The sequence below is a fragment of the Solanum tuberosum genome, unplaced genomic scaffold, assembly GCF_000226075.1.
Source record: "Solanum tuberosum cultivar DM 1-3 516 R44 unplaced genomic scaffold, SolTub_3.0 scf00091, whole genome shotgun sequence".
Taxonomy (NCBI): domain Eukaryota; kingdom Viridiplantae; phylum Streptophyta; class Magnoliopsida; order Solanales; family Solanaceae; genus Solanum; species Solanum tuberosum.
The window spans coordinates 406,678-419,786 of NW_006239016.1; the positions used below are offsets into that span (position 1 = coordinate 406,678).

Consider the following 13,109-nt stretch of genomic DNA (forward strand, 5'->3'; position numbering starts at 1 on the left):
AATGCAGGACAACAACCATTATATGAACTGGTAAATATATCATATCCATCATAATGTCTTCTTTCTATTTAAACGTTTAGGTCATTCAATGATAACGAAAAGAATTGGTAACTGAAGGGCCTCTTTTTACAGTAAAAATATCAGATAAGCACCAATGAGAAAGGTTGCTTATCCATCAAGGCTGGAGCGAATTACCACAGCCTCCTAATAATCTTTTCTCGAAGAATCTGTGCATGGTGAAGTCTTTCTGAATCAACCCAATTACTCCTGTATCATGGGGAAATTATACCTTTTTATGACAAAAACAGACTAATTTACTTGGCAGACATCACGAGGGGCTTTCTCATTTTGTTTCATTCTCCAATTGTGATGAAAAGTAGCAATGGTAAGCCCCTTCAATCAGCCATTGTGTATGCCCAAGATGCACCACCTTACATAGTGATTAAGCATCAATCATCTCCATTCCCTACAGTTGCCGCACTTCCAATCATCTTCTCCAGACTCCTCGTCATTCCAAGGTGAACAATGACGGTGGATCCATATTTCACATGTTTCACAACAAAGATCAGGGCATGGTTCTTTACGTGAACACATCTTACATGGTACTGCAAAAGCAGCAGTAGGTATTGTACTAACTGCAGGCTCGTGCTCGACATAAGACGTATCAGCATTCTTATTGGGTAGAAACCTTGATGATGTTTCAACATCCTTGTTTAAAGTGGCAGACGAGTCAACTCCATCCAATGGGCCAAGATCATCCGATGCAAGTAATTCGTTGAAAGAGAAACAGGTCTGAGGCTCAAACTCCATATACTTGCATCCATGACCATATTCCTCAGAACTCTCCCTTGAAGTATTCCTCAGAACATTCAAGGGATCGCTTGCAAAAGGGGTATCTGAATCCTTCTCAAGTCTTATATGTCTTCTTACTGGCTGCTTAGCACCCGGTTCAACATGAGTTGGCATTTCATCTTTAGGGAACACTATGTTTCCTCCTCCAAGAGGAGTGGATAACTCAGAAGATTTCAAATCAGTCTCATTCTCTATATGACTTCTGACTGACTGTTCTCTTTGACCTGGCACAGACATTGTTTCCACATTCCGTTCACAATCACCCACTGGAAAGTGCTCAGTAAGTTCTTCAACAGCGGAAAGAGGCTTATTATCCTCTAAAGCTGGAGTGGCCATATTCTCATCTTTCTGTAGCTCTGAAATGAACCCAGAATCAATTCCTTGTCTATCCATCTTTGAAGCCTTTGCGCACGTCCTCTTTTCCACTACTTGTCTTTTGCTTGTTGGATCAAAGTAAGGACAGATGGGCATTTTAATCCTACGACACTTGCAACATTTGAACCCCACCACTTCAAAAATCTTTGACTCCTCAAGTTCAACAGCTTCAGCGTGGTACCAATCTGTGACTCACAAGATTAATTGTCAACCCAAAGAAAGGTAACCAACAAACTCAAGACAAACATACAAGATTCTTGCATAGAAAAAACTTACATGTGCATGTTTCACAATGGATGTACATTAGATAAGGATCATATGGCTTACAGCAAAGGCGGCAACTAGGTCTTACTGAACCACAATCTGGATTTCCCCTCAGAAGAATGTGTTTAAATCTAAAATCACCAGTATCCTCATTATTCTTTCTCCAAATAACGCCCCAGTGGTGCTTCCATCGTGTCGCCAAATTTGAACTAGCATGCTTCACCTTAGAAGAATGCTTTAGAGTCGCGGTGGATGCAGATGGATTGCTAGAACTACCAACTTTTCCTCCTTTTCTGGCTGACACGGGAATTGGAATGTCTTTTCCTTGCATCAGTAAAGGACTAGTAGGAGATTCATGACTACTTTCAGCTTGTGTTAAAGCTGTATTCTGATAACACTGTTTGCAGGAGGTCATAAACTCAGTCTCCTCATTAGCAATAACTGTTGAACTAATGGTACATTGCTTGTGACATAGACCTACAAGAAAAATTCTCAGAAGTTTAATAGATCAATTGCTGATACACTGACTGACGTGCAAGCCAAAAATAATAATACATTAAGTAGCTAATCAATTGGTACCTTGGCATGTATTGCACTTGACTACATTTCTGGAAAAGAGAGATTGCATCAATAAAGGATTGTATAAAAGAGCTGAAAGGAAATTTGAAATAAACATTAAATGGATACCTAAGTAACACATCCGTTTCACATGAAGCACAACAATATTTAGCATTGCCATCTCTCTTCTGTGCAAGATAAGAGTATATATCTTTACAAGAAGCCACCAAGCACCTTTTCTGCAACTTGGGAAGTGCATCAGCAAACTTGTTGGCTGAGGGGAGATCTTTTTCCAAGTTCTCTTCATAATTTTTTATTAAATACAAAGGAATCCGCGACTCAGAAAACCAATATTTTTCCTTTCCCTCCTCCTGACTTTGCTCTACTTCTACTATACTCTTCTTGACACGAGATGGGAGATGTTTCTGATTTCCAAAAGCAACACTATATCTAACCTCATTTTCAACTATTCTTTTATGGCATATGGAAGCATTTCTAAAGGAAGATGCTTCTGACTCGGGACCTTTTCCATCCAGGAGGCTCTGTTCAGGACTAACAAGATCACTCCATCTCACATGCATATCTAGGTACCTGACCTGTTACATGACCAAACATTATCAGAATACATAGCCTGACTCAGACTTCTCTGCAGAAAGAAAGGAATTAAATCATCTATTGCAATGTCATAAATCACCTGAAGTGCAAGTTGTGATATTGTCTTACACACATCAACTGCAGCTCGCCAAGCAAGCTGCCTGCTTATTTTGGCAGTCTTGGACCCTTCAGCATCATAAATACCAGGTATCTTTCTCAAACCACCTGCTTGAGTAAAAGTTGTTAGTGGATTCTTCCCCACTCCAAAATTTGTATTTCACTGAATTTATGTAAACAAAAAATATTAAATCTTCTATGAAGGACAAAAATAAGTTCATTGGGTACACAAGGTACCATGACGCGCTGCTTTCTTCAACATTGATCGAGGTAGAGTTGCTTTCTGGAGGAGAAGCTTCGAGAGTATGCCTCCTCTCCACCAAGTGAAGTCCTTCAGTTTATTTTTGCAATCATCAGCCGTTACTTTAACCATTAACGATGGTTTTCTACCTCGCCTCCGTGATTTATGCCTATGAGATGATTCCACAACACCAGCAGTTGAATGAGTGATGGAAGATTCAGATGTCCCACAATCAACAAGCTTAAACCAGTCCCCAGAAAAAGCAACAAACCGGATATTCTCCTCAAACTGCAGTGCATACAATATGTTCTTGAGCATGAAGAACATACTTTGTATAGGTAATATCATATGTAAATAATAGCTATAATATACAATAGGATCCAATAGCACTTTGGAAAATCAACAGTTGGGGACTCATAGAAAAAGTTTAAAACTGGGATAAGGCTTCTTATTTATATGCAAAGCTACCAGTTTATAAATAACAAGTATTCAGTTCTTAGCACATAAATTCGTAAAATATCAAATCAAGAGTGCAACTTAAGAAAATTTAGATTTTGCAATGTAGTATTATGCCAGATTCATTATTGAAATTTAGTTTGATGAGCCGCTAGTGTAATCAATGCACAAGGCTCATGTCACTACTGCACTTGCGGTAAAAAAAAATTCCTCAATGAACAAGCACAAAGTTGAGGGCAAAAGCTTCATGTGCAAATAGTGTGGATGCACCTCTGAACTTCGTCCAGCAACAGATATTTTTAGAAGTTGTTCAGTGCTGATGCCTGATGGTAACTTTTCCTCCATTTAGTTCCCATGTGATTCTCTCATTATTTAATACCAACAACATTTGTCTTAATAATATAAAACATAGACTAAACAAGTCGCTTCCTTTAGCAATAACATTAATTTATTAGATTTTCTTGTATTATTAAATGTAAATTGTTTACAATGAATGCTAATGTTGTTTATCTTAAAAACCACTACAATGTCTAATACTGTTTAGTTTATAGTCCAGTAAAGGAATAATGTTTGGAATAGGTGAAAAAAGAGAGGCAAGAGGAGAGGAGGTAAGAAGAGGGGATAACTGATATTACCCTTGTTTGCTTGGAAGTAGAAGGAATAAAACTAGATAGGTATACAGCTCTGCCATTTATAACAAAATAAATTATGTGAAATTATAAGTTCTGACCCCTAAGAGAACTAAACCAACTTTTCCTTATTTGTGGTCACATCAAGTTCTGACCCCTAAAAGAACTAACCAACTTTTCCTTCTTTGGTGTTCACATCCTTCCTCGAAACAAACCTAGTTTTCATCTAGTCAACCAAGAAACTGAAATTGATGAAGAAAGCATGTTGTGACAGACACTTACACAAAGTGCTAACAAAATCAACAAAATAAAATTTCCTCAATAACTTACTTGAAGCAGAAGAGACTTTATCACGGTGCAACTAGTAGCTTCTTCTGCCTGTTTACGCCATTTTTTTCTAAAAGCTGTACTTAGAAAAGGACCAACTGTCAGACCACATAAGCCCTCCTCCATCAATATAATATATGTAGCAATACCACGTAGATTTCCCTCCCCAACACTTGCAGAACGAAGATCAGCAAGTATCTTCACAGCCCCCTTAATGGCATTTGATGCTGCAGCATTTAACAAGCATCCTTTCTTACTAGTCACAGCAGCCTTACAATTAAGACACCAACTACATCTTTCCCTTGGTACTTCCACAACCTTCTTTTCAGTATTCGGCCAAAAAAAGCGTGTTGTCGCTGATGAGAAAGCTTTTGCTTGAAGTAAAGCATTGGCAGAAAGTTTCTGCCTATTGTCTGAAGCATGACTCTCAGTACCTTGGTTTTCTCCAGGAGAAAGTTCAGCTAGATTTGCAGCAGCAGATGCAGCAAAATCTCCATGCAGATAACTATTTATGTATTGTTGAGGTTTAAAGGATGACCCCATGTAAAAGCAACCACCAGGTGCAATATATTCCACTCCAACTTGTTCAGCACTTCCCTTGATCAATGAACTAAGTGACAATGTAGAGAAACTAGTACATTTTGTTCCATTTGGTCTGTCGGAACCAATTTCAGACAGTTCACCATCAGGGAAAAAGACATTGCCAGGAATTTTCCAGTATTGCATTATTCCTTTGCATATCTCCAGATATAAAGTACTGTGCTGCGCATTTGCATTAAGTGCTAGCAGGACTTTGGGAATGCCCTTCTCGTTGTAGTATCTGAAAATAGAGTCTGCGCCAGCCAAGGCCTTCAACCTACAACCAAAGATCAGAATGTGTTTCAGAAAGAGACGGGGCTAAAGCTGATTGCAGCCTAAACTACAAAGGATTAAGTGCATTCTATATCTCCAAATAGAAGATCATCCAACAGCCAAATAAGGAAACTGAACAGAGTTTATCCGAAAAGAAGTTATAGAGACATACACAAGCAAATGACTGCAAGTACCCATGAAGATCTGTCCATACGAATCAACACCAAAAAGCTCTGCTCCTTTCAGAGTTGTTCCCCTCGTAATTTTTGGTTCAATTTTGTTGATTGTACATTCAGGACAATACCATTCCCCTTCTGGTATATGTGTCTTGCTAACTCCAATGCACCTTGCATGGTAAGACGATGGACACCCATCACAGCAAAGCAAAGTCCCCTCCATAGCGCAGAGACAGCACTCATCACTGTTACTGTTTTGAACTACACCAGAGACATAATCTTGGTTACTAACCTTGGGTCCTAAACTATCGGTACTACAACCCTGCTTTCTTTCATGATTTTCTTTACAGAGCTCGGTTGCTTCTTGTTCCTTACAGGCAGAAGTTTTAGCATATCTAGGATGCACTATTCTTGGTGCACTGACACAAGCAACATCTGTAAGTATATCTGACTCAATAGCTAACTTTGATTCTTCACGCGTGTTGATTTCTGTTCTTATTTCTTCAGATTCTAGAACATCATCACACAAAATCTGCAAAACCATGATCTTCCTTCCAGCAGATAACAAGTAATATTCCCTCTGCAAAGTATGGGGATAAAAACCTTTCCAACCAGGTTGTTCTATGTATCCCATTACTGTTAAATAATGAACTAAAAACACTGGCCAAGTCATTGTATCAAGCAAGCCCCAATCAATGCCCCTATCAACAAGCAGCATAAGTTAATTCAGACTTTTCATCAGTCGGTGTTCAACAATGCACCTGATATGAAATAATCTAAGAATAATAAGCATAAATATGCAATGCAAAGGGAAGTTCCCCGACTTTTGCTCATCCATAGAAAGATATATGAGCAATGTAAATCAATAAGAATAACATAGGACAGTTGAAATATCATGTCATTACTTAAAGGCAATTGGCTTCTGCTAATAAAGTTGCATGATTGTAGTGGAATTGTGGAAATTATTCATTCACAATCTAGAGTAGATTGACTTTTAGCCAAAGGGCTATCAGAAAATCATGGCATTCCAATGTCTTTAGGTAGGTATCAGCGGCAGAATAACCCTGTGCAAGTGCAGGCAGACAGCAGACCAAGTAGAAATGAAACTGTATAGTGTCATAAATGCAATAGGTAAATTGGGCTTATCAATTTGATAACCCTGTCTAACTATCTAGCTTTTAGTTTCTTTCTGCAAGCAGATCTCTAGACATTCTTCTGGTTTCATATATTTTTGTGGAAGACTGGTGGAAGCACTCAAGGAAATAAGTATGAAAACAGAATTTCATTAGAAGTATTCAACAATCAAAAATTTCATTTAAACAATCAACCACATGATGAAAAATTCCTTCATGAAATAATTAGATATGCTTACCTTAGGCACTTTGATGCAAGCACAGAATCATCAGATGACAGCTTGTTGAGGTGGCGCCTCAAAGCACACATAAGGGCAACATGAACAGAGTCGAACAATGTGTTTGGAGCAGAGCAGTTGAGTGCTCCGACAAAATCTTCAAGTCCAAATGGATATAAAAACAATCTGATACTAAACGACCGTAAAAAACTATAGACAGACAAGAGGTATGATACATACTCCTCTGGAATACCAATACTGTCAGATGAAGGAGGCAGTTGAGGTGCAGGAATTAGAGGCACTTCTACCCCCGAACTCAAATCCTGCTCCATATAATATTCAGACAAATCACTCACCAAATCAGAATCACGTCCTTGGTGGTTGACCTCAAGTTTATCTGAACAACCTATGCCCCGATCTTTTGGCTCAAACTTATCAATTACGCCATTAACTGGCTCAGCTGGATTCTCAACACAAGACTTAGTACTCGTTGCCTCCATCCTAGCAACTAATTTGTCCAGCTTCTTCTTTCTTTTCAACCATTGACCATTCAACTCATCATCTTCAAACGAAACCACTCTCACTTCACTGCTATCCATATCTTCAAAATCTCCATCCTCATAAACAATCTTATACAAACCAGTATCATAAGATATGATCTTCCCCATATATTTCCCACAGCCCTTAAACTCCTTCCTAACATATGTTCCCAAAAACGCCTTAGGCCTCAACACTATAGCCCGTTTCTTCCCATTTGGATCCACCTGATCATTCTGAACATAGTTTTGACGCCTTTTTCTGCCTCGCCTCACTGATCTATCCACGGAAGCCCTCATTCTACCAATCAAATTCACAATCTATCCAAATCACACCATACACCAATTTATTTTGTTTTTAAAACACAACACAAAACAGTTATTCACCACAGTGATGATCACCTTGTTACTTATACTGGTTTGGATTGCACCTACTTCACATATACAACGAATATGTTAGGGTTTTGTCCATAGATGGCAATAACTCAAAACAACAACAACAAAAAAATCAGCAGATTATGAAGCATTCAATCTGTATATTTAAGTCGATATTAAGGTTTGAACTCAACTTAAACATATAAGTCTCCGGCTACCGTTATATACGAAGGAAAAAGTAATGTGTTCATCCACACATACATACGCACTAAACTGATATATAAATTGAACATTCACAAACACATACACATACCTTGTTAAAGAAGATGCAGCGCCAGTGATGAAGAGTTGAAAGGGTTCCGGCGATGAGAGGAGTTGTAACGTGAACGGTGACGAGGCTTCTCTGCCCTAAACGGAAAAACTACACTCTGCTACAAGGAGTTTATAGTGAATAGGGTTCTCCATTTATATATTTAGTGGGCTTAGAAATATATGGTAACTCAGTTTTTCTGAGTTTCAAACTCGTGACTCGGGCGAATTTGGCGGTGTGTGAGGCTATTTGAATCCCGAGAAATTAAAAAAAAATTGAAATTCTACTATTTTTTAAACTGTCTTCTTTTCTTTCTTCCTTTTTTTCATCGACAATCCCAACTTAATTTAAATGATTCCTTTGTCTTCCAACTTAGAGCGGTTAAAAAATGAAGTGATTTTTTTTTTTTTTTACCCTCCCTAGAGCTCCCACTCCTTTTGCTCCCTTGGTGACTCAAATTCGCAGGGGTGTTTACCATCCGAGCAACTCCCTCTCATCAAAATGAAGTGAAATTAATAATTTAAATTGATTTTTTTTATTAATTTATGATTAGTTAGTTATTGGTTTGAAGATTTCGGTAAGAACTTTAAAAAAACTCAGGTTATTGATTTTTAACGGTTTGAGATTTTTTCTTGCATGATAATAAATTATATTTATATCATTCGGTATATAAAGTTAGAGTTTGGTTCTACTTTAATTTTTAACTATCTCAAACTCTTAACTATTTTAAAAGGGAAACTTTCGCATATAGCCACCAAAAAATAATTTAATTATGCTCCATTGCTATAGTTTGCTAATTACGATTTGTAGCTACATGTTAGAGGGAGGAGAGAAGCGAGAGAGATTGTAAGAGGGAGGCAAGAGAGGGGAGAGAGGCGAATTGTAAATGTGTATCTGTCGAATTGTATAAGTATATCTGTCAAATAATTATATATATGTAACTGAGATACATATGTATTTGTATATCTGACGAACGAGATTGGGAGAGAGAGGATAGGGGCGAGCGAGAGAGGGCAGAGAGATGAATTGTATATGTATATTTGTCAGATAATTGTATATATAACTAATATACGTATGTATTTGTATATCTGGCGAGCGAGATTGGGAGAGGGAGGAGAGACGCGAGCGAGAATGGGAGAGAGAGGAGAGGGGCGAGCGAGAAAGGGCAGAGAGTGGAGAGAGGCTAATTGTATTTCTATATCTGTCATATCATTGTATATATGTGTGTATAATTTGTATATGTATAAAAGAGGACATGAGACGTAATTACAGCTAAATTTAAGCTGTGAGTTGTAATTAATTCAAACTATAGCTATGTTAGCTAATTAACTAGTATATATTTGTTTTTCCGCATAATTTTTCCATTTCAAAAGGTATATTTGCTTTTGAGCCAGATTCAATTTGTTAACTTCAATTTGAATCAATCATGTTTTAACATTGGCTTTGTAAAACCATCTTCAATTGTTTGAGTCATCTTCTTAGACATTTCAAATTCAACTATATCAAATAATTAAATTTAAAAGGATATTGTTTTAACTTTGAATGTCTTGTGAATCGTAACAATCACTCTAATATTGATGATTTAGACCTATTTTATACTAATAAAATATTATACAAGTAAAAAAATATTCTAGTTGGCATGCTCAAACAGGTGAAGCCTTAATTCTATTTTAAATACTTCTACCACTTCTAGTTTTTTTTGTTTGTTTGTATAACAATTAATTCAATCGAAAAAGGTTTTCAAAACTATAATAAAAAAACTTAAATATAAACATTTGTTATGTTATATAACGTACAATAATTTATATATATCTATTCATATCTTATGAATTATTACAAGAAATATTATACTAATAATTAATTATTAAAGTATAATTAACTATAATGTATTTTACAAATTTATGAAAGCAAGATATTAAATAATATAAGATCTCTTTTAAAAAAAATTTGAACCCCTATAATCCATTATAAAAGTATGAAAACATTATAAAATTTATAACTAAAGATTTCATAATTACATATAAAACTATTTAATTGTATCATATAAATGATATTAATACTAAAAGAAATACCAAATATATCCAAAGAATATGAAAGAATAACGTGATATAAAGAAGAATTATGGTAGACAAGAAAAAAGATAAAAGAAAAAATGTTGGCGAGAAAGATTTACAATTATGCATTACTCAAAGGAATGAAAAAAAAAGAATTATTCATATTTTATATTTTTTTTTCTTCTCTTTTCATACTATTATCCACACAAGCTGTTTAAATAAAATCAATAAATAGATGATAAGTATTTACCTATAATTTCTTATTAGTTGACCATGGTTAGTCAAATTGGATGTTCACCTTATAAAATTACTCAAATATAATAATTTTACATGATTTAACAAAACGTTTAATACCTTAAAAAAATCAAATATATGACACTTTGTATAGTGTACTAACATCTGTGGGCTTCAACTTGAACATAAGTGGCGTAGGTAGCCACATGTAGTGCAGGATGACCTGCTTACCCCCTTCATCAAAAAGTTGCACAATGTATATACACTACAACAAAAATAACTTTTAGCGGCATTAAACATAGACATGAATAAAGAGTGTTAAAGTCTTTATCGACATTAGTTAAGTGTCATTAGAACCAATGTAGCTAAAGGCTTTAGGGACATATACAAAGAATGCTAATTGCCGCTAAAAATACATATTTAGCGGTAATTAATCTATTGCCGCTAATGACCATTTTTTATGTAGTGATAATCCCAAGATTATTTTTATATGTATATATTAATCGTGAATACACTTCTAACTTCGCCACTATTCGATACCAAAGATTGAAAAGGTTAGCAAAAGCATGACCCAAGTCTAAACCCAAGAATGTGATTTGATTCTCTTAATCATGTCCATTGGGCCTAAGTAAGAAGTAAGTCAAGCCCAGCAAGAGAGCTAAAGAAAAGTTGGTTATTTGCGTCTAATGGCCTCTTTAGGCAACCTTTTGAATTCTGTGTCCATTAATTTTGTGCAAATGCCTCTGAAAAATTGAACCTCTTTTTAGGGTATCTTTTATAAATACCAAAATTAGTTCCTTCTTTGCAAAAGAAAAAAAAAAGAATTAAGTGACATTATCATCAAATTTATTTAGGATTTCAGAAAACATTAATATATTATAGCTATAATTGTAATTCTATTTTCATGTTCCAATCTATAAATGTTCACATTTTCTTTGACTTCTAATTTTCAAAAGTCATAAGATAGCATTTGCTCTTCATGCGATTAGACATACACTTGGACCCATAAGTGAAAAAAAATGAATTTATGAATTTGATCCAATCAATAAATGTGTTTATATTTTGTATATTAACTTAAACTCAACTAGTAATATACTAATAATTAAATTATTGACATAAAGAAGAAAAAAGCTTCATGAGAAACATAAGATAAGAGTACAGCCTTTTTATGTCATTGAAATAGCTCATGGGTTTATTTAGTATTATTAGATGGTAAAATATGGTGAAGGATTTTTTTATTTTTTAAAAATAAAACCTCTAGCCTCAGATTTAAGTTTGGTGAAGGCTTCTAGCTTTTTTGAGCTTGGATTTTTTTTTCTTGTAAGAAAGGAGAATCAATTTGACTTAGTAACCTTAGCAACTTAAAGAATTTCTTTTTAACAAAATAATGAAAAGACGTGTCACTTTAGTATTTGCTATAATAAATAAATAATTTTTAAATTTATTTTCTAATGTTTAGTAAGAAAGACAAAAAAATATTGTCCAACAAAATTCACTACTAATAAAACAATCAAAATCGACCAAAAATAAGTAACCTTAGGTCGAAAAAGTGACCTCGTCATTTTTTTCTCTTTTTATTTTTTATTTTTCTTTATAAAAATCAACCTCCTGAGGTAGCAAGAGACGTGACATTTTTTTTTTGTTAGAGGAAGAGGAGTGTACTCTAGAATTGCTTTATCAAAATTGAAACATATTTTTTACTTCTTTGGACATGGAGTGATATAAGATTGTGTACATATATGTAGTTTGCTTAATCTGTTTGTTACCAAAAGTTGTTGGTAATAATATATATGAGCTAGGTGTCTTGTAAATGCCATATAGTATTAGTATCTGGTAGTAGTACATTTTTATTTTACTTGTACAGATGGGATTATTAACAATTATTACTACCTAAATAAGCTTCATACATAATTAATATGCTGGCAATTATAGACTCTTGATTCAATTATGTAAACCTTGTAATACTAAACTAACAAGTACTAACATTAGATATGAGATCTGTTCATTAATAATTAATCACTAGGCACTTGCTTGTCTATTATTAATATCAATCCAAATATTATCAAACCTTTCGTATATATTCGGTTTTCCTTTGTCAGCATTTATTGATTTCCTAATTAGCTTAATTAAGCTTAATGGAGATGCTCAAGTAAATATTTTGATCCTCTCTTACTTTTCCATTACTATCTAATGACCCATCCATAATGTTTCGATTACACAAATACTCTTCTTTGGAAAATCGTTGACAAGTAACAAGTTATCAACAATAATCAAGTCGGACTTTCAATTTTATGATCAAATTATGAATATGCACTTGAACACATAATCAAATTTACCTCATAAAAGTAGAATTCTCGTGTGCATTCAGATTAATTTCTCGTGCGTTATCAAATTAGTGGTGGCAAATGGACAGGTTGGGTCAAATTTGGGCGGGTTGAAAATGGGTCAACATAAAATGGGTAATAATTCAACCTGCCCATATTTGAAATATGTTGAAAATGCTTTATTTAGTTTTATTGTATCATAAAAGTTTTTAAAAAAATCCTATAACTTTTCAATATAAAATAAATTTATGTTTTCCTGGAAAACAAGTAGATTTTTGACTTATTTTCTCATGTTTGGTTGGTGAGTAGAAAATATTTTCCGGAAAAGATTTGTAGTGTTTGGTTTATGAATGAAAAATATTTTTGAGAAATATCTTTTATTTTTACTAGAGTAGAAAATAATTTTTGAAATTGAAAATATTTTTTTATAAACAAACTTAATTTTTTTTTCGGGATTGGGGAGGAGGGGGTGATAGGGGGCTGG

At 34.7% G+C, this 13,109-nt stretch overlaps 1 protein-coding gene across 1 annotated transcript; it reads right to left on the reverse strand.

Moving 5' to 3' along the window:
- Positions 1-34: 34 nt before the first annotated feature.
- On the reverse strand, positions 35-8,273 carry LOC102582627 (uncharacterized). Its single transcript, XM_006347192.2, has 10 exons — positions 8,017-8,273; positions 6,814-7,759; positions 5,438-6,142; positions 4,417-5,269; positions 2,998-3,289; positions 2,744-2,868; positions 2,179-2,645; positions 2,071-2,099; positions 1,504-1,968; positions 35-1,412 (listed from the first exon to the last, which is right to left on the reverse strand). Exons 2-10 carry the CDS (start codon positions 7,626-7,628, stop codon positions 454-456), a joined length of 4,710 nt encoding a protein of 1,569 aa, XP_006347254.1. The 5' UTR covers positions 7,629-7,759; positions 8,017-8,273; the 3' UTR covers positions 35-453.
- Positions 8,274-13,109: the final 4,836 nt, after the last annotated feature.